This window comes from Nomascus leucogenys, chromosome 22a (assembly GCF_006542625.1).
Source record: "Nomascus leucogenys isolate Asia chromosome 22a, Asia_NLE_v1, whole genome shotgun sequence".
NCBI classification, from domain to species: domain Eukaryota; kingdom Metazoa; phylum Chordata; class Mammalia; order Primates; family Hylobatidae; genus Nomascus; species Nomascus leucogenys.
In genome coordinates, this window is record NC_044402.1 from 44066082 (window position 1) to 44089177 (window position 23096).

At 39.8% G+C, this 23096-nt stretch overlaps 1 protein-coding gene and 1 pseudogene across 2 annotated transcripts in view; both read right to left on the bottom strand.

The window, feature by feature from the left end:
* The window catches only part of LOC100605972 (contactin-associated protein-like 3), a 268405-nt gene that overhangs the window by 194686 nt on the left and 50623 nt on the right, over positions 1–23096 (bottom strand). The window contains 1 exon segment of the mRNA XM_004087052.3: positions 282–475. Within this exon segment, the coding sequence (XP_004087100.2) occupies positions 282–475 (194 nt within the window).
* LOC105739045 lies at positions 10506–13135 on the bottom strand (annotated as a pseudogene). The gene has a single exon (XR_001114913.2). The product of XR_001114913.2 is annotated as an ankyrin repeat and SAM domain-containing protein 6 pseudogene (transcript).

A 23096-nucleotide genomic window follows, 5' to 3' on the forward strand; every position in this document is an offset into this window, starting at 1 on the left:
CAGAGAAAATAAATTAATTCAATCTACCACTCTAAAATAATGCAAAGACAATGTTAAATTACTTTATTAAGCAAACCAAGAAAAAATAAATTGTATATGATTTGTATTATTTTTTAACTTCCACGCTATTTAATGGTATTATATAAGATTGTCTTTCAATGCTTTCAATGAAATAGTTATCTTACTTTCACTTAGAACTTTTTTTCAAAGTAATTCTTAAAATTCTGTTTTTCTAATAGGTTTGCAGCAATAGGTAGCAATTATTATTATTAGAAACATACCCAGATGCTTTCTTCTCGGCGATACTGCTTCCAGTTTCTCCCGCCATCACTGAACATCAGGAGGTAGCTGGTCACCCAGTCAGAGCTCCCATATCCTCCTTGGGTGGCGACAGCAGTGACCTCCATTCTCTCTCCAAGGTCAATTTGCAGCCATTGGTATTTATTTGACACAAGTGGGGTCCAGCCACCAGCTCCTTTTTTGAAACAGAAAAAGTATAAAAATGGTAGAGGAGGAAGTTATTTAACACAGCTGTTACTAGATTAGAAAACTATAAAATTATGAATATATATTAAGAAAATCATCGATTTACAATAGAAAAAATAGAAGAATTTCATGTGACTGGATGAACCCTAAATTGTGTCCACATTTAGCTAGATGACCCCTGACATTCTAGAAGGCAGGTGTCCTACTGACTGGAGAAAATGTTTGGTTAATGCAGGTGGCCACTAGAGCATTCCTGTCAACTTTTGGAACTAGCGTATTTCATAGCCCTTGTGCAAGATTTGCCCTTTGCCAACATGAGAGACTAAATTCCAGTAGCAGGAAGTACAGCATTAAGCATTGATAAAACAAAGACGGTTAATATACTGACCTTGCACTCAAAGTGCTTACAGTCTCATAGGAGAAATGGATATGTAAAAGAAGAGTTAAAATATAGGGTGTTTTGTGAGGCAATCCCACTTACATGTGGAATTTTAAAAAGTTGAATTCACAGAAGTACAGAGGAGAGTGATGGTTACGAGGAACTGGGGTGTGGTGGAGATATTGGTAAAAAAATACAAAAAGGTATGGAGTAGCAAATGGTCAAGGTGAGTCCTAAGCAGGTTCTGGTGCACTCTGCTGTCTCTGGCAGTACTGCAGGGAAACTGGGGCAAGCCTCACACAGTGCTCGTCCACCTTGGACGAGGAAAAGGAGACTGTCGGGTATTGAAGAAGATGCGTGCAGAGCAGAAAATTTGCTCTTTTTGCCCTGACCAATGCCACATCTGAAACAAAAACATAGGAATGTCTGCTGATGTTTTATTGATGTTTGTTATTTTTCTAGTCTAATAGAATTTGGGGACACTCCAGAACCACAGCTTCTTTAATAATCGATGTCTAGAAAAAGAGAGTACTCTATAAACAATTCCCAAGCTGAGGAGTCAGCACACTTTTATTACTCCCTGGTGCTGCCACTTACCTGAAGGCTCTGAAAGAAAGTCTGAAGTTCTAGACAGTTCATTATTATTCATTGACTTATACTGTGTATTTTGTTATTAGGGGTTTATCATTATGTCCTCATTTGTAAAGTCTTTAGTACTTCAGTACATGTCCAAAAAAGTTTGATATTATTAGAATATAGCTAGGAGTAAAAACGAGTTAAGTGAGGACATTATACTTTAATATAAGTTATTATGGGGAAATGTTGAGAAATATAAATATTTATATTTAAATCATAATTCATATTTAAATAATAAATATAAATATTAGGCACCTATTTGAACTGATGACCACACTTAACTACTGTTTCCTTATGATTCCCAAGTTTACAGATTCTTAGAAGTCAGATTCTAAGATATTTTTGTAGTGAATCTTTGTTCAAAAATATTTTTTCCGCTGAATGTATGATAAACACCTCTTAACTTTGTATTATATATATACGTATGTACACAGACATATACATATAGATATACTTTTTGTTTGTTTTGCTTTTTATTGTTCCATGTTTTGAATTGAAGAGTCAGGAATTTGATATAGTAGACAGGACGGAAAATTATTGGTAACCAACACTGTGCATCTGATTGACACTAAAATACTCCATATATTTTCTTAATCCAGACAGCTAGGAGGTGGACACAGCTCTTGTTCAAAGTTAAATGTTCTGCTCCAGATCTAGGGCATCCTCCACTCATGCAACATGGTTTCCTAGATCAGGCAAGATTTATTCTAGGATGATTTATGGCAATATTTATGTGAGCCCCTGCCAGAGACAGTGCACAGATTTCTTCAGCCCTCAGTGGAAACTACTTCCACAGTTTCTTCTCTCTGCTCATTCCTCCTTCCAACTTAACTTTTCAGGATGTAACAGAATTCCACCTACCCACTTCCATAATCACTCAATTTAACAATGAACATTTATTAAGCATTTGAGAACTCTAGGTCAGGCAAAGAGTTTCCTTTAAATAAATTTTGCATTTAATTCCTAACATACCTTTAAAAGACAAGGCCTCATTACTGACCTCCATATGGATGGTGGGCAGCTCACCTATGTTTATGCATCTAGCAAGGGGCCCATAAGCTTTGGATCCAGAACCTGTGCAATTAAACATTTTTATTGTATTATTTTGATGATAATCATGGGATGTGGTGGTTCTCAAATAAACGTAAAAAAGATGTAAAGAAGTTTGGTAGTGAGCAGGTCTGGCTACCTAAGGAAGCAGCCCCCATGCAGCACGGCAACCTCTCCTACTCCTGGTCAGGCAAGGCCTGGGTTTCAGAAAGCTGAGGGTGCAGTACCAGTGGGGTTTTCTCTACTGGCCCTTCCTGTTGACTCTACCAGATCTACTCTTCTCTCCTAAGCCTATGTAAACTTTAATTGGTGGGAGATCCTTTTGGGGTTGGTTTAACTAGCAACCAATAGTCCTAGGTACAACACTACTGAAACTGCGTATCCTTTTCTGTTTTTCTTATTACTGTTTTATGGGTTTTTTTTTTTTTTTTTTTTTTTTTTTTTTTTTTTGAGATGGAGTCTCACTCTGTCACCAGCCTGGAGTGCAGTGGCGAGATCTCTGCTCACTGCAACCTCCAACTCCCTGGTTCAAGCAATTCTCCTGCCTCAGCCACTCAAGTAGCCGGGATTACAGGTACATGCCACCATGCCCGGCTAATTTTTGTATTTTTAGTAGAGACGGGGTTTCACCATGTTGGCCAGGATGGTCTCGGTCTCCTGACTTCGTGATTTGCCCACCTTGGCCTCCCAAAGTGCTGGGATTATAGGCATGAGCCTCTGGGCCCAGCCTATCTTATGGTTGTTTTAAAAGAGTTGGGAGAAGGTGAAGGAGATGCTAAAGGCCAACTCACCATCTTAGGCTGGATGTTGTACACTGGGAATTTTATACACAAAGCTGAAACTTCTGAGGAACTATTCAATATTTTTGGTTCTTCCCCTCATCTTGGTTAGTCAGCATGAAGGGCATCCTCTTCAGCTTGTATTTCATAACCTTTCTTTGGTGTTGTCACTCCCTCTCATTCCAGGTTTAGAAAAGTAATTACTACGAGAACACATGTGGAGAAGCACAAGGAGGAAAATGAGTCGACACGGTTCTGGTGTGCTACCCTGGGATGGTGTGTTTTCATTAGATGAAGCGGGAGCCCCTGGCCATCCCTCTTCTCGGCATCCCTCACAGTTTGTTAGTTTGTTGGTGTTCATGGTTGCACTTCTGCTAACAGATGACACATTTCAGTAACTTGATTTTACCTTTGATGAAGTAGTACTCAAATGCAAATAAGCTATATTTTCAGCCATTACTGATAAAGTAATGAAATTCTGGCATTACCAAAGAATTTCATCAGGATGTTGTAGCCTCAGGAAATCTGCAATCCCAGCTGGGTTTTAAGGGTAAGCTGCTGTGCACACAATTTAATTAAACACTGAGTGGAAATGGTGGGAAACACAGCGTGACTGACCTGTGCACTGCTGGATAGCACTAGTCTGTGTGCCTTTGTTAAAGGCAGCTTTGATGGTTGGTATAGAAGGCCACTATGGGTAACAGAAAGAGAAAGGAGGTTGGCTGACTCCACCCCCAACTAGCATGTGGTAACTGTCCAGTCACTCAGCCTCTCTGAGACAAAAATGTTGTCCTTTGTTTAAAAAAGAAAAGCATAAAGCTGGGAGTGGGGGGATTAACAGTCATATAAATCACCTCACAAGACTGTAAGGAAGACAATGGGATAACTGATACTACAGTGCTTTTAAACTAAATTATTATTCAAATGTGATGTTATACTCAATTTTTGTTGTCTTTAAATTAAAACAAATGAAAGTCTTCTATTTGTTAAGTCAAGATTATACATGTGCTGACTACTTTTCAACCTGGAAGCGTCTTTTCATAGTCCCTTCTAGTCTATGGTCAACAAAACTTTGTACACAAAACAGGGGAAGCAGTTATGTCCTTTAAGCTCAGCCTCTCCCCCATAACAAACGTTTCTTCTCTGCTTCACCCTCCTCCTTTCCCTGCCTCTGACAAGACATTGCACCTGAGTTAAAGAAAGTGTCATAATTCTACCCCACAGATCCTATGAATTACGAAAACTCATCCCCTCCATTCATAACATATGTTCTGACACACATGTTCCATTACTGGAATGAGATTAAAATATGCTGAGCAACTGAAACTTTCTCTTACACTTTATATGCCTTGAGGAACAGCAGATGTTATTTTTTAAAGGGTAATTGGTTTTTATAAAGGCTGATATTGGTACCACAGTGAAGATGCTGAGCTGCGCAAACTGTTTTGTCCCTAAATGTGCACACAACATAGGATTTATCTTATGTACCGTTTTATCAACTTTTAAGTTTTCAAGTTCTGAGGAAATTATTAAAGTTTTGCCACTTATTTTGTAATGGAAAACAAGAGAAAAGGGGGAAGTGAGGAACTGTGAAGCATATATTGTATGCTGAGAATTGGCCAGATATTTTCAAGCATATTATCATTTTTTGTTTCTAAAAGCATCCAGTGGGTTGTCTTTATTGTATCTACCTTACAGATGAGAAAGTAAAATCACTAATTAAAACACATGGAAAGATATTATTTTTAAAATCAGCTTATGTTTCATTTTTATCCCTGTCCATGAATATATTCACATGATTTGTCAATCAGTACTTTTTGGTTATAAATAATCTGGCATGATTATGTCTCTATTTTGTACAGTTATATCTGTTTGTTATAATTCTGCATTTACATCAGGTCATAGTTACACTTCACTATCTGGGGCAGGGGGCTCTGTGAAAGAAAAGCAGAAACCCTACACCTGGAGCCTTAATTGTTTATGACTAACAACAATAAAACTTCCCATGACTGTAGTATCTAGTCATAAGCGGCAGCACTGTCAGAGTACGTATTGACTTTGTTTACAGGGGAAATACTGCACAGGTAAATCATCATCATAATCATTACGATTATCATCATATCACCATAATCTTAAACCTTCCTTAACATTTGATGTCGAGGGCACAAAATATAAGTAAACAAGGTAAATGCTCAAAGCCAGCCACTATTGGGGGCTTCTATATGTCAAGCAAACACAGTTACGTCAACCTTGTCCCCACGAGACACTTTGCACTAAGATAACAAATTGTTTCAAACGTGATTTTATCCAGATATATTTGTTTGTCTCTTTCCTCATCTAATTGCATTTTAATTCACATTAAAAATTTCAGGTATTACCTGGGTAGAGTAGGAGGTGGGAAGTGAGATGTGAGGTAGGGACTGTCACAGCTCCTACACTCCAGTGTCATTATATGTAATTTATAGGGAAGAGGAGTGAAGCTGGCTTTAAATAAACTCCCTCATTCCACTTCTGAGATTTATAGGCTTTAAACAGCCATGCTTTTTGTCAGTAGGTCTGCCTTTTTGCTGAGGGGAATTTAAACATTTACCTGAGATCTAATTTCATTTAGAAAAAAAAGGGCTAACTACACAGACATAGAATCAGGTACTACAGTCTTTTTCAACTACGCTGTTTTAAAGTAAAAAATACAGAAACCTTCCCTCAGAATCTGTCTTTGTGTACGTGTTCTATTTCAGCAGTATTTCCTTCAACCTTAGCAGGCTGAAGCAGAAAGAACATTCAGCCTACTAAAAATGTGTTCATAAAAAATGAATTGCAATTATGGTTAAAATCTCAGAGTGTATAACAATTTATAAAATGTATTCTCTTACAAAATGCATCTACACTCCCTAGTAGCTTTGAAAATGGACAAAGAATAAACAAAAAACAAATAGTAGATGTTAGACTTAAAATTAATCATATAAACAATCATATTAAAGGTAAGTAGTACAAACACTCCTATTAAATGGCAATGATGGCTGGGCGTGGTGGCTCACGCTTGTAATCCCAGCACTTCGGGAGAACGAGGCAGGTGGATCACGAGGTCAGGAGATCAAGACCACGGTGAAACCCCGTCTCTACTAAAAAAAAAATACGAAAAAATTAGCCGGGCGTGGTGGCGGGCGCCTGTAGTCCCAGCTACTCGGAGAGGCTAAGGCAGGAGAATGGCGTGAACCCGGGAGGCGGAGCTTGCAGTGAGCCAAGATTGCGCCACTGCACTCCAGCCGGGGCGACAGAGCGAGACTCCGTCTCAAAAAATAAATAAATAAATAAATAAATGGCAATGATGGTCAGATTAGATGAGAAAGCAAGATCCAACAATATGTTGCCTACAAGAAACACACTTTAAATAAAAAAGGCTCAAATAGCCTAAGTGTAAACACATGGAAAAATATATATTATGCTAATAATAGTTTTAAAAAAAGCTGGATTGGCTATATTAAACAAAGTAGATTTCAGTGCAAAAATCATTATAAAAGGTAAAGAAAATTATTTCATAATGATTAAGATGTTCTTTCGTCAGAGGACATAATCCTAAACATGCAAACACTTAATAACAGAGCTTCAAAATGCATGAAATGAAACCTAGTAAAACTGAATGAAACAGATAAATCCACAATTACAGTAGGAGATTCTAGTACCCCGTCTCGGTAACTGATTGCACAAGAAGACAGAAAATAGGGATTCAGAAGTATTAATTATCACTATCAACCTATATGATTCATTGATATTTATGGAATGTTTCACCTAACAGAAGAACATGTATTCTTCTTCAAGTTCACTTGGAATTTTTACCAAAACAGACCATTAAACAAGTCATTAAACAAGTTTCAACAAAGTTAAAATCATTTAAATCATGTAAAGTATATATTTGTACAATAGATTAAAATAAGAAATCAACAATAGCGACTTCTCTGAAAAATCCAGGAATATTAGGAAACTAATAACACATACTTCATAATCAATGAATCAAAGAAGAAACTAAAAGGGAAATTAGCAAGTATTTCAAGCTGAATGAAAATGAAAATACAACTTATCAAAATCTATGGGCTGGAACTTCTGGCTTCTGCCCCAGGAAGTAGAAAGCTATAAGGAGCCTCATTGCCACCCTTATAACAAACTTCAAGTTCATGATCTTTTACAAATGCATTGGAGAGTTGAGCTTGCAGAACAACCACCTGGCCTAAAATCTAGAGAGATATGAACCTTGCAGGGAGAGATGTGAGCAGGAGCTCACCTTAGATAGATGAAATCAAAGGTCAGTAAGAAAAGTTCAGCTGAATAGTTAACAAAATGGTGAAACCTACTCTGCAGGCTGGTGGGACAGTGAGAAATCCTTTCTCAACCCAGAAGTTGGGGGAGTCTTCCCTCTTGCAGGCACTTTCTCCACTGGCCATTGGCAGAAACTCACATGCACTCCACTGAGAACTCTACTTGGCCCTCACAGAAAATATCAGAAAAAGCCCTAAAGGTTAAATGACTCAGCCTATAACCTGCCTTATCTCCACCACGTCTTGATTTTTGGGTAGGTGTAGTTCCATTCATCTCAGTAACTAACTGCATAATTCAATAAAACCATCATTGTGCATTTTTTCATACATCCAATAAATTATTTGATGAGACATATAATCTCAAATTATCACTTGAGCAGGCAAAGAAGCCATTATCTTCACTTGGTGAGTAGAAATAATTAGGCAAAAGTGATGGGTGATGTGCAAACGGGGCATATGAGGAGAGGGTTGGAATGGAGTCAGAGCACCCTGAGGCTGACTGCACGCCTCTCATTGTGTTCCATTTCCCACAGATAGTGTGTTTACTTTCTTCAGGGAGTGATTAAACACGTGTATTTGTCTTTCTTTTTAAATCACAATTGATATCGTGCAAGGAAACACAAGAGTGAAATGCTGAGAAGTGAATATTTTAGTGAATACCAAATTATCCAGCTGTATGTGACTGATTGCTCAGTCAACCAAAATCCCCTAGGCCACCCCCTAAAAAAAAAAGAGATGGTAATATTTACATTTTTCCTAAGGATATTATGTAGTTAAACTAATTATAGTTTATGAAATTGCTGTGAAAGCCTCGTATGAAAAGAGACATGCATTTATTATTGCATGTAATAGGACACTATCAAAATATGATGCAAAAGGAATACATTACAATAATGTTTAAGTTGCTATTAACAGAAATATTTTTTAGAGGCAAGCACAATCAGGGACAATGTAGGGCATCAGAATTCTGCTAAAGTTTGTCCCACTGAATTCTTTGGAAAAAATATGACAACCTAAAAAAATCCAGTTGGCAAAAATTCATGTGAAAGAAAATAGGTAAATCTCCACCATGTCCTACAGAAGTTCTGGAATGCCTCCCTTAACACCGACTTTAATAACTAATGTAGGAGAGTTGGTTATAGGGCCAACCGTTGTAATTTACCATTTTCATCATTGGTCATAGTCCTTTTTGAATCAGTTTTGAAGCACAAATTAAACTGCCAGTCAGAAATTAAAAGTTATTTAAGAAAAAAATTATTTTGAAATATAGCTTTACATGAATTGGCAAAGACAGTACAGAGAAGTGATGTGTACTGTTCACCTAGTTTCTACCAATGGTTACATCTTATAAAATTACAGTACAATATCAAAACCAGGAAATGATGTGTCTATCTAGTTGTATGACACGTTTAGGGTCCATAACCCCCACCACAATCAAGGAGAACGACTTCACTACCACAACAATCCTCATCGCTACCCTTTACAGTTATACACAGCAACCACTAATTTGTTTTCTCTCTATAATTTCCTCAGTTCCTCAGGTTCCTAGATGGTCTGTCTTCCCTACATTTTTTCATTCTTATGTTTATTTTATATGTAAAGTGCCTTTTAGAATGTACTTATCAGGAAGAATATATTCAAGACATGTACTTCATCTTTCCGGAGCAGAAGTTGGCAATATGATGGTGAATACAGTGTCCCTTTATTCTTGAGTGATTCCAGTTGCCTCTGGTAAACAGGAAGTTTCCTATTCAACCTCACCTTTCTTGCCAAAAATTGCATGACAGTTGAGCTGTCACATGTATCACTGGATTTTTTTGAACAGGAAAAAAATGAAAGGACAACATTTTTAGAAGAATGCAATTGTAAGAGAGTGACATGAAAATCCTAGAAAGGAGTGGGATGGCATTCCTCATTAAGAGTAATTTGTAACATTTAGGAACAATTAAGTACATAAAGAAATCATAGCCTATCAGTAGCTTTAATTTTATTACTAAATAGCAACCAGTTCAATGAATATGCCACATTGTGGTAATCCATTTAGTAGTTGACGGATATTTGAGTTGTTTCTAGTTTTTGTCTACTGTATTAGTCCATTTTCACACTGCCGATAAAGACATATCTGAGACTGGGTAATTCATAAACAAAAAAAGGTTTAATGGATTCACATTTCCATGTGGCTGAGGAGGACTCACAATCATGGCAGAAGGCAAAAAGCATATCTTACATGCAGAAAACAAGAGAGAATGACAATCAAGCAAAAGCGGTTTCCCCTTATAAAACCATCAGACCTTGTGAGATTGATTCTCAACTACAAGAACACTATGGGGGAAACCGCCCCCATGATTCAGTTATCTCCCACCAGATCCTTCCCACAACACATGGGAATTATGAGAGCTACAATTCAAGATGAGATTTGAGTGGGGACACAGCCAAACCACATCATCTACTATGAATAATGTTGCTGTGAATATATATATATTTTTGTTTTCTTTTTTTTTAAGGCGAAGTCTTGCTCTGTTGCCCAGGCCAAGATTCAATGCAATCTCAGCTCACTGCAACCTCCACCTCCCAGGTTCAAGCGATTCTCCTGCCTGAGCTACCCGAGTAGCTGGGATTCCTGGCGTGCAACACCACGCCCAGCTAATTTTTGTATTTTTAGTGGACAAGGGGTTTTGCCATGTTGGCCAGGCTGGTCTCGAACTCCTGACCTCAGGTGATCCACCCGCCTCACCCTCCCAAACTGCCGGCATTACAGGTGTGAGCCACTGTGCCCAGCCGCTATGAACATTTAAGTCTTAGAGTGGACATATATTTTTTGGAGTGGAATTGCTGGGTTATATGGTAAGTATATGCTTTTGCTTTTTTTTTTTCCTGCAAAATTTGGTATCAGCTTTATTAGGGAAAACATCAGGTCTCTTTACATGTTGAACAGGAACTGCTAGTTAACAAGACATGATTAACTTGCTAGGAATGGACAAGGACAGCGACAGGATGGTGCTTCACAGCCTCCTGCTGATGGCACCTTCATTCTGGCTGCAGAATTCTCCCAGAAAGCGTCCTGGGCTCTTCAGCAGGCATTTACTTGGAAGCACAGGTCAGCGTATCTGTCCAAAGTTGTCCAGCCTCCGGCCTGGCCCATGTCTTCAGGCAGCTCCGAGGCAAGAGCAAAAGAGACAGGTTCCCTGCCCCTTTTTTACCCACTGGATCAGCTTCTACGACTTGGCCAAACTATCTTTCTTTCTGTCTGCCATGCTGGGAAACCCAATGATAGCAAGACTCAGAGTCAGGCACATTTGGAGGGCAGGTCCATCGGCCACTCTTCACTTCTGTGGGCTCCGATGCCAGCAGAGCCACCTCAGCAGCTGCTACCTCTTGCCGGAGGCAGTTTCTTCTGGCCTCACCCACCCAGCCAAGGAGGGGCTGCTGCCAGGGGCCCTGGTGTTGCTGGCACTGCTTTCAAAGGAAGAGTGAAAGTTGTGAATGGTTTCCTGTAAAATTTGTCTCTCGCGTCCCTTGCCTGCGTTGAGCTCAGAAATCGCTGCCAGAATCTGCTGCCTGGACCCATCTGTCTTAATTCCCAGCTCCTTCAAGTCACCGTCAGTCAGCGTAAGGAACACTTCCATGTCCACCTCTTGTTCCTCAAAAATGGGCTGATATTTCTCAAGTGATAATTTCTTAAGGATTCCAGTCAGTTCATCCTCATCTGTGATGGTGCCACTGCTGGAGCCCCCACTGCTCTTGGACTGCTGATGCGATGACGAGGAAGACACTGAGGACTCTGCAGTGTGCCCTTTGGGTGAGGGGGAGGGCGTGAAGGTTGGAGAGGTGCTCTTGGAGGTAGTGGAAGTTCCAGACGGAGGCCTTTTGCTGGTCTCCAATTTCGTGCCAACAGGAACGCTGCCACCTGCAGCAGAGGCTGGAAGCTCAGAAGGGCTGGACCCCGGTGCTGGCCCCACAGGGCTTGACCGATGGCTGGGTTTCTGCTCCGATAATCCGGCTGCTTTTTTCCTCTGGGCAGCGATTTGGGATAAGACGTTGTCTATGCTGCCACCTGAACGGTTAAGCAGCTCCCCACCGTGCCGGCTCACACCTCCTGCCCCACTGGAGCCGCCCGATGAATGAGACGAGTGGTTGAAGTTTCCAGAATTGGCAACAGAGGCTGGGCTTCTGGAGAGGCTTGGAAATTTAACAGGCCTGATGAGTGTAGTGTCTGTGCCCCCGCCGCCCACAGGGTGGCCCCTGCTGGCTCTCTGGGGCAGTACAGTCTTCATGGGGTCTGCCTTCCCGTTGTGACGCATCGGGGACCGATCAGAGCTCCACAGCTCAAAACTGGAAGGGGGTAGGAATGGGGGGATGACTGCTTTCAGCTTGTCACTCGGGAGTCTGGTGAGGGGGGCTCCGTTTCGAAGCATGGTTGTCAATAACGTGTCTTCCTTTTCTCCGCTTGTGCTCCCAGGACCATTGTCTTTGGTCACAGGGGCTGCATCAGGGAGTGCAGAGCGGCTTGTCTTGTCCTGGGGGGCAGCCCTCATTGTGGAGTCCAGAGCTGGCTCAGGCTCGTCAGAGAAAGGCAAAGGCTGGTTGCTGGACAGCCCACGTGGCAGCGTCTGCATCAGTTTGAGCTTTCGGAACAGATTGGACATTCGGTTCCACCAGGACTTCAGCCCGCCCTTATCATTGGGCAGCACTGGGATGCTCCAGGGCTGTCAGACCTTCGAGCGGGGCAGGGGCGGCTGGTGGCTCGGCCGGCCTTTGTCTTTATTCACCTGCATGCAGGCAGATGCCAGCAGTCGAACAAGTTCCGTGTCGGAATCATTCAGCAGCATCACCAGGTCAAAGGCCATGTATCCATTTTTTGCACGAAGAGTGACATCGGCCCCTTGGTTTAGCAGATATTTGACAATTTCCTTATTCCCATGGTAGGTTGCCTTCATGAGGACCGTCCAGCCATGCACGCTGTCCTGCTTGTCAATATCCGCGTGCCTCTCCACCAGCAGCTGCACCACAGCCAGCTGCTCCGGCGTCGCCCAGTACCCATTGACCAAGTTCACGTGGCTGGGGTCTTCATCAGCAATCTCTTTGACCAGCTGGAAGTTTCCCATTTTCAATGCATGGAAAATATCAGGTCGCCTTTTCTCCTCATCTGGCCGCCCGCATGAGCGCGCTCCAGCCCTAGTGGTTGCGGCTGCTGACCGAGGCACCGCGGCGCAGCAGGAAGCGCACCAGCGAGCGGTTCGTGGCCCCCCGGCCACGGCAAACTGCAGTGCGGTATTGCCCGCCTGGTCCGAGCAGTTCACGGGCACCGGAGCCCCGACTGCCGCCGCCGCTGCGGCCCCGGGCCCGGCCGCCTCGGCCCCCGCCGGCTCCATGCCGCGCTCGGTTGGCTCCGTCGCCCCCGGCTCCAGCAGCCGCCGCGCCGTCTCCGTGTCGCCCTGGTCACACGCACGCAGCAGCAGCTGGAAGGCCGGAGGCAGTCCGCCCTCGCCCATCGCCCATGCTTTTCCTTTTTAAGAAACTGCCGAACTATTCTCCAAGGTGGTGGCACCATTTACATTCCCACCAACAAAGTAAGACAATTAGGATTATTACAGTTAGGACAATTCCAGTTTCTTCCAATCTATAAATATAGTGTCTCTCTCCATTTACTTGAGTATTCTTTATTTTCTAATAGCTAGTTTTATAGTGTTCCATGAACAGGTCCTGCACACCTTTTGTAAGATCTACATTTAAGTATTTTATTTTTTAATGCTCTTGTGAATGAAATTCTTTTCTTAATTTGATAATCAGATTGTTAGTACTACATAAAAAAGAAGTGATTTTTGTATATTAACCTTGTATCCTGTTAACTTGCTAAAATTCACTTATTGGTTGGTGTCTTAGATTTCTAGATTTCTTAGAAGATCTCCATATAGGATCATGTTATCCATACACAATAATGTATGGAGAGACAGTCCACTTTAAGCAGCTTGCACTTCTACATGTTTTGTTGGGTGTGCTAAGACTACAAAGGCCTAAAAGCTCTTTTATGGACCCTTTTTTCATGGCTGTTTATGCAGCTGGTAACCTTGAGAGGTGAGGTTACATTTTCTTCCGCACAAAGAGCTTTCTCACTTACTACTTGCTATAACTGCAGTAGATTCCCCAAGCTCATTATTTCTCAGCTGCAATACAAGTCTGCTATGAGTGTAATATTCATACGTGCCCTACTGCATTGCCCCTGTGGGCCTCAGGGGCAAAGGAGACAGATACAAATATGCTGAAACTCATGTTGTTTGTGGTGCCATGAGTAACATAGTTCGCAGGTGTTGTCATTCTTTAATTTTAGCCATCCTAGAGAACATATTATCTCTCTATGATATTAACTTACATTTCTACAATGGTTAATGATTTTAATACCAAACGTTGACCAGGGTAAGAAGCAACTGGAATTGACATACATTGCCAATGGGAGGAGTATAACATGTTCAAGGGCTTTTGGAAATAGTTTGACAGTTTCTTTAGAGTTTCACATACTGAAATTCCACTCCCAAAAGGGATGTAAAAGAATGTTTGTAGAAATTTATTCATAATAGATCCATACTGGAAACAAGCCACAAGTGTCCATTTTAAAAAGAATTGATAAACAGCACAACTGAAATCTACTCAGCAATAGAAGGGAATGTGCCACAAATCCATGCAACAGCACGGATGGATCTCAGAAACCTTATGCTCACAAAGGGCGCTGGATACAAAAGCTTCTGTATGATTCTGGTACTGTATGACTATTTGTAAGTTCAAAAGCACAAGCCAACCTAAATAATATGATAGAAAGTAGAACAGTGATAGGTGGGAGGTGCCTAATCAATAAAAAGTATTAACAAATGCTAAGGGAGTGATGAAATGATCTGTAACTTGATCTGGGCTCTGGTAATACAGGCGTATACATCTGTAAATATTAACCAAACGGCACACTTTATGCATTTAATTGTATTTTAAGTTATGCCTCAATTTCAAAAATTTTAAAAATAATTTTTAAAGTGACCCAAGAGAATCAGACCAGCCAAATATTCCTTGTTCTCATGTCGAATCTATATTAACATCCTTATGAATATTTTGTTTGTTTGAATGCTACTTCCTGTCATAGTACTAACAACCTATTTTAGATGAATTTTAATTAAAGTTACATATGCTGCTGAAGCATACTGTTTGCCTAAGTAAATAAGATTAATTTCTTTAAAATCTACATATTTCTTCAACCAAAACACATTTTGCTATAGATGTTACTTTGTTTGGCCTGTAGTCAAGCTGAATCATTCAACATTTGTAACATACATTGTCATATGCTACAAATCTGAGGAAAAAAAGCATAAAAATAGAATGCCATTGGACTTACTAGTTCTAAGAACTATTAAAAGGCACAGATAAAAAATTTAGTAAACAATATCCTCAGGCAAAATATTTTCCGTCGTATTAATGTCCTACTTTTCAGGCCCTTCGTTGTATATGTAAATTGGCACATCTAACACCTAGGCACACTGGGAAGCTTAGTGTAGCTTCTGACCTATAAACTAAGGAGGGGAATATGCAAGAATTTTGATTTTATGAAAAATGGGGACCAGGCATGGTGGCTCACACCTGTAATCCCAGCACTTTGTAAGGCCAAGGTGGGCGAATGCCCTGAGGCCAGGAGTTGGAGACCAGCCTGGTAAACATGGTGAAACCCCATTTCTACTGGAAGATATAAAAATCAGCCGGGCCTGGTGGTGGGTGCTTGTAATCTCAGCTACTTGGGACAAGGGTAATCCCAGCTACTCGGGGAATGGGAAAGGGAAAAAGGGAAAAAGGGGGAAAGGAGAAAGAAGGGGAAAGAAGGGGAAAAGGAAGGAGGGGGAGGGGAGAAGAAAATGTAAGGGAATTTAATTCTTATTAGATTAGTTATTTTAAATATTTGCTACATTTACATTATTCTATCAGAGATTGATACTCTTTATATTTTTAAGTTATTGCATACATTTTTATCAATTTCTTTCCTCTAGATTCCTCATACAAAACAATGAAATCTCACATCCTATTCTGTTTTGGGATATTGCACTGTGCAGAATAGTGGAAATTTCAAGTAGTTAAAGATTACATGCTATAACAAACCATTTATGGGTTATTTCCCCAATGTAAGAATTTTGCCTTTATTTATTAATATGATTTTAAGCTATGGTGCTAAGTTTTCATTAGGAGTTATAGTTTATAATGTAGGAAATAAATATCTTGATATTGAAAAGCTCTTACAAATATCCTGAGCGATTCATTTTGTATTAAAAATATTCAGTAATTATTTTCTCTGCCTCTTAATCACTGAACCTAGTCAGTGTGCCAAGAAAGCATGATCACGTGGAAGGACATCTTAATAGTGGAGAAATACGAGGAGTGGAGGGAAAAGATCCAGTATGTTTCCATTTACTCTGTTTGCAGTTTATCACACAGGTTTCTAAATTATCCTTGTCTATGAAATTCATTCCCATACACCAACGTTAATTTCCATTCAAACCCACAGGCTTGCTCCCTGATTGTACTGTGCACATAAGAGTTCATGGTTTTCAATATATAAAGAAAGCCCTTCTGAATCATTAATAAACTAATGCTTCTGGCTGAGAATGAGAGTTAATGCAAGCACTTTCTAAAAACAGAAAAAGAGGGCAAAAATACATATATGCTTTTGCCTAGCCAGTTTCAATTTGCTTCTAGCAAAATTATCCATTTCATCTCTACTCCTGCACTTCTATTTCACATTAACAAAGGAGAATATGTACTTATTAAAATGGAAAGTTGTCTCACATAAAATGCTACTGAGCCAATCCAATGAATGTTTGCAATTAAAGGTATAATAATCATAAAAAGAAGAAAACTTGATAAGCAAAAGAATAATCAAATACTAGCATGAGTTATTAAGTGTTTTATTTCTTAAGCTTCTGTCTAAATAACTTTGGATCACGTAATTTTCTTAAGGAGACACTTAAGAAGAATGACAAATGGAGTTCTACTTTTTCTTTATTTGCCTTTTCTTGTATCAAATGCCCCATCATATTTTAGAAATCTTGGTTTTGAAGAAAAATTTAGCAATGTGCATTTCCAGGAAATATCAATGTTCCAGGAAATATCAATGTAAACTTAATGACAACAAAGTCAGGTTTAATAGTCAAATCCAAATTTCAAGGATTTCATATTTTATATCATGGCACCAATTTTCCTGCAGCTGAATATACACAATCTGACTATACCTATATAAGTCAGTATATACTGAAATATATATGTACGTGTATACTGACATATATAGTCAGTATATATGACTGTATGACTATATATAGTCAATAGTTATATAGTCAGTATATACTGACATATATGTATATGTGTATATATACTGACATACATATATGTGTGTTTATACGCACACACACTGACCATGTATGTACTGACATATGTGTGTGTGTGTACACACACACTGACCATATATATGTATATATTCCTGCAACTGAATATACACACACACGCACACACACACAAACACATACATATACATTCAGCTTCAGGAAAACTGGTGCCATTATATAAAATATAAAGTTCTTGAAATTTGGATTTCACTATTAAGTACACACTGACTCTCTCTAAATATATATATATATACATATAGTATATATTTAGTACATAGTACATACACACACATATATACATATGTGTTGTGTATTTACATTTATTGAACACATTAAAATCTATTAATTTGCAAAATTATATATACAAAATTAATCATACACTTGTGATTAATCTTTTCATTCTTTCATGTTTCTTTGCATAAAGAAGTAAGAGAGTTGTTTGGATATTAGAGTGGAAGAGGATACATACATAATCAGAAATTTCTAGAGGAAACATGAAGAGATGTCAGACTATTTCTCCATTTTTTACTGATAATGCTTTCCAGAATCATGACTTTTGATTTTTGTTGTGCTATAATTACTCGCTCTTTACAGTGTCCACTTACTTCCTTGAGGGATATGACAGGAAGATTGAGAAAAACTGTGGCTGGAAGGCCAGCAGTGCTGTAGAGACCCTGGGACCTGGGCCCTTCTTCTTTGGCTCCAGGTCATCCTGTGGTCTCCCCACCTTCCTCCTGCTTCCCTGGGCCCTCATCACAACACTTCAGACTTCTGTCCTTGTCTTGTTGCAACATCTTTTCTAAAATGTATTTTACAATAATTTCTCTACATTTCCTAAGCGTCTGAAACACAGTATGACAATTTCATATATATTAATACTTTAAACTATACAATTCCTCATTCTGGTTTAGGAAAAATTACAAATCAGTTTAAAACTATTTTGGCAAGCAATCTAAATTAACTACAGAATATCTTCGTATTGCTTTCCTGTAATAGGAAAGAGGTGGTGATGAGATGGTTACACAGGCAATTCTTTATGAAAGCTATGGAATTCAGGGCATTGCTAATTCTTACTAAAATATGTGGAAACTTAGCAACTTTGAGCATCATAAAAAATAAATAGGAAGGTACATGGGAGAAAAACCATGTTCTCTAAAACCCCATAAAGCTAAGTTTTCTAAATATAATGAAATGTAAAATTTTTGAAAAATCTGACTTTTTTCTGGTTTTCCTTTTTAATTTTTAATTTTTGTGGGTATGTAGTAGGGTGTATATATTCATGAGGTACATGAGATATTTTGATACAGGCATGCAATACATAATAATCACATCATAGAGACTGAGGTATCTGACTTAAGCAGCTTTTGTACTGGCCCACACTTAAAACAGTTTAAAGCCAAAATAATGGTATACAAAGAATTATCAGCACAGTCAACAATCATCATCATCATTTTACATTTTTTCAATCTGAACCAAAGGGAGATCGTTGTATCTACTGACAATACAAAAATCAAATGGGATTATGAGAATGGTCCTGTGTCAGCTAGTTACAAACAGATAATACAAATACATATCCTATTGGAAGGAATAATCCCAAATGGTGATGTTTTACAACACATTATGTACAAAATTAGGCATAAAATCGAACTTTAATTTTCAGTGAAGGAGGAATAAAATAGTGAAGAGCTCTCCAGGTTGACAATTATAGGAATAATTCTAAAACTACTCATCAGCTGATTGGGACTCCTTATAAAATTAATTTAAATGCACCAAAGGCCATATTGTATTTATAATATAGAAGGTAAAACTGGTACAGCCATTTCATAATGAGATTTTTGATATTTTCCTGTTTTTTAAATTGAATAATTGTGACACAGAGAATGAGAAATGCATTAATCTTATTCTTAGAGGTTTCTCTGTCGAGTTTAAGTTGCCAATGTCATATGCCTGGCAGTGCGGTGGCCAGTTTAAATGGAACCATAAGGGATTCAGTCCATGTAAACTACTTAAACATCACCTGACGGTCCCCTGCCCTGCACCATGGGCTGCCATAACCTAATTTAACAAGCTCTTTCAGAGTTTAGACATTTCTTCGGTAACAACTGACATTACCTGGCATTATTTCATGTTTTATTCTGAATTATTCTACTATAGAAGCTTAAGTTTAATTCCATCTATACATATTATTTAATGTTTGCTTTGTCATACCTCTGAGCTAGATGTTGTGAAACAATGTGCTTAACTGCCACTTTTACTCCCACTGTTGATACTACTAATTGCCGGGTGCAGTGGCTCACGCCTGTAATCCCAGCACTTTGGGAGGCCAAGGCGACCGAGGCAGATCACGAGGTCAGGAGTTGAGCCTGGCCAACATGGTGAAACTCTGTCTCTACTAAAAATACAAAAAATTAGCCAGGCATGGTGGCGTGCACCTGTAATCCCAGTTACTCAGAAGGCTGAGGCAGGAGAATCGCTTGAACCCAGGAAGCGGAGGTTGCAGTGAGCCGAGATCACATCACTGCACTCCAGCCTGGGTGACAGGGCGAGGCTCTATCTCAAAAACCAAACCAAAACAAAACAAAACGAAACAAAACAAATTTAAAAAAAAACACAAAAAACCTACTAATTATAATTTTTGCTTCAGCAGCACTCAGTAGATTTTAGCTACTTTGGATCAGATCATATACTAATTTTTTAATTATGGTAATACACATCACATGAAATTTACCATTTGAACTGTTTTATATGTAAAGTTCAGTAGCATTAAGTGCATTCACGCTGTGCAACCATCACTACCATCCATCTCTAGAGCTCTTTCATCTTCCCAAATGAAAACTCTGAACCCACTGAACAATAGCCCCCATTACCAGCCCCTGGTAACCACTATTCTATTTCTTGTCTCTATGAATTTGACTACTCTAGGTACCTCATATAAATGGAATAATGTAGTAGTTATCCTTTTGTGTCTGGCTTACTTTCCTTAGCATAATGTCTTGAAAGTTCATCTGTGTTACAGTACGGGCCAGAATTTTCTTCCTACACTGCACTAGGCTTCTCCATTTATCCATCAATGGACAGTTGGGTTGTTTCTCTTTTGGCTCTTGTGGATACACCTGCTCTGAACATTGGTGTAAAATAACCTAACTATTTTATGTGTATTAATTCATTTAATCTTCACAACCTATTTTACTCAAGTTAACTATTTCATGATAGGTACTTTACTAATCCCATTTTATAACTGAGGAAACAAAAACTCAGGGAGATAAAGGAATTTGTCCAAAGTCACACAGTTAGTAAGGGGTAGAGCCTGGATGATTCCAAGCTTATCTCTAAGCACTAAGGATAAGATAGCACCCTTCCTTCAAGGAAGTTAGAATTGCACAAAGCATAAGAAAAGTATACAAACACCTAGTAAGCACACTGGCATGGGGTAAATGCTATGAGAGCTTTTTAAGGGAAGGTGCCAGACATATTTAGCATGCAGGCTTAGTAAAAATCTAGATTAGATCTGGCAGCCAAAATCTAGATTATGACCTGCTTTATATAGCCAGAGAACTAAGAATGGTTTTACATTTGTAAAGCATTGTGTTTAAAAAAAAAAGGGGGGGTGGGGGCTGGGTATGGTGGCTCAGGCCTGTAATCCCAACATTTTGGGACAATGAGGTGGGTGGATTGCTTGAGCCCAGGAATCCAAGACCAGCCTAAGCAACATAATGACACCCCATCTTTACAAAATATATAAATGTTCGCTGGGTGTTACGACCTGTGACTGTGGTCCCAGCTACTTGGGAGGCTGAGGTGGGAGGATCACCTGAGCCCACAGAGGTTGAGGCTACACTGACTGAGCCGTGATCTTGCCACTGCACTCCAAACCTGGGCAACAAAGCAAGACTGTGTTTCAAAAAAAAAAAAAAGAGAAAGAGAGAAGAGGGGAAAAGAAAAAAAGAGTGAAGGAAGCAAGCAAGGAAGGAAGGGAGGAGAAGGAGAGGGAAGGGAGGGAGGGAGGGAAGACAGAGAAAGAAAAAAGAAAAAAAAGAAATGTAACAGAGACCTTATGTGGTCCACAATACCAAAACCATTTTTCATCTGTCTCTTTACAGAAAAAGTTTGCTAACTCCCGTGTTTAAATTTTATTTTAAATTGATGAATAATAATTGTACATTCTTATGAGGTGCAATGTGATGTTTGGATACATGCATACACTGTAAAATGATCAAATCAGGCTAATCAGCATATCAGTCACCTCAAATATGTATCATTCTTTTAGCGATGAGAATAGTTAAAATCCTCTCATATATTTCAAAACAGACAACACTTATTATTAACTATATATTCACTATGCTGTGCAAAAGAACAACAGAAATTATTATTCCTATCTACCCAAAACTATGTAACTACTGACCAACATCTCCCCCTTCCCTATCCGCCCTCTCCTCTAGCCTCTGGTAACCACCATTCTACTCTCTACTTCTGTGAGCACTTCCTTTAGATTCCACATGTAAGTGAGACTATACGGTATTTGTCTCTCTGTGCCTGGCTTATTTCACTTAACATAATGTCCTCCAGGTTCATCCAGGTTTATCCATGTTATCACAAGTGTCAGAGATCCCTGCATCATGGGTTTTAATCCACACCTTTGATGTACTTGGCTCTAGTAAGTACAAGCGTGGGGAAAATGTAAAACTCTTTTGGTGCAAGCATTCTGCACCATGTTTCAGACTTTTAAAGAAAATTTTAAGTCATCCTCAACAACATCATATAAATTTGAGGCTAGAGAAGATACTGACTATAACCCTGACAAAAGCCACTTGAGCAAATCCGTCAGAATCATTCTGCAGGTATAAATTTTTAAATCACAAATGTAACTTCATTTTTCCATAACCTAGAAAGCTTTCTACTAGGAGCTGGAATTCTGGCTGATACAGAGACTGAAAGTAGTCACAGCAGGTGTCTCTGTCCAGTTAAGGGATAAGCCTGTCAGTTCGTGTCTGTATTGGTAGCAGCCCCTTGAAAATTCCTTCAGGGGTTCTTTTACTTCCCCTTCATCCCGAGTTAACTGTGGTCTCTTCTGGCTTTGCTAGTTGCCTTGGTAAAGCGGGGAGGGGAGTGTGTTCAGGCCCCAAGAAGAGGTCAGCACTGCACTGTCCTCAGGGATGGCGACCTGCTGCCGATGGAGCCAAGTCCTCCCATCCCAGGCTGGGGCAGTGCTCTCCACGTTTTGGTGCTCCTTTCTCTTCCCTCTGCCAGACCTCAGGCAGCAACATGGTCTTGCTCACCTGCCTTTGGTACCTCAGGGTGTCCTTGGATAACTGGGGCTGTCCTCACCAGCCACCAGAGCTGCCGCAAGGCGTCCAGTCCTGTCACTGAAGGTGCCGCACCACAATGAGGATGCCATGCAGGCTGCTCTTGGAGACTGGCGTTCTCCTTTCCACTACACACTTGAGAGTGCACACTCAGACCCCTGAGCTTCAGTGAAGACTTCCATTAAGCCACCACCGGCAAGGCTCCGCTTGAGAGCAGAGCTTCAGGGCAGTCCCCACCTCCCTATGCATCCTATTGTGCAGTCCTGCTGCGGGTTCCTAGTCTGCGAGAGAGCAGAAAAATTACAACACCTTTAGCCTGCTCAATTCCCTTTCAAACTTTTTCTGCCTCAGACCAAGAGATGCTTTTGGGCTTTAGAAGTGAAGATTAATGCCTTGGTTCATAGTCTCTGCAATGATCCCCTTTTCTCTACACAGAAGACTCAAGACAATCTGAGTTAGGAGCAGAGACAGAGGTCTCAGGGAACTGGCGAAAAATTTCAGTGAGCTTGGAAGCAGGATCCTTTATGTTAATTGTACATGTCATCCCACACAGAAATGGCCTTTATAGGAATTATCAGTGCCGTGAAGAAAGTTTTATTTCCATTTTTAAACTTCATATCCCCTCATCAAAAGCTCCCATCATGAGTTTCTGGCTGACTTGCACCAGGACTCACAGAATGACTCATCCTTACATGAAAAAGTATTTGCACCAGCCTCAAAGGTTTTCAGGAATTACCAGATCAAAG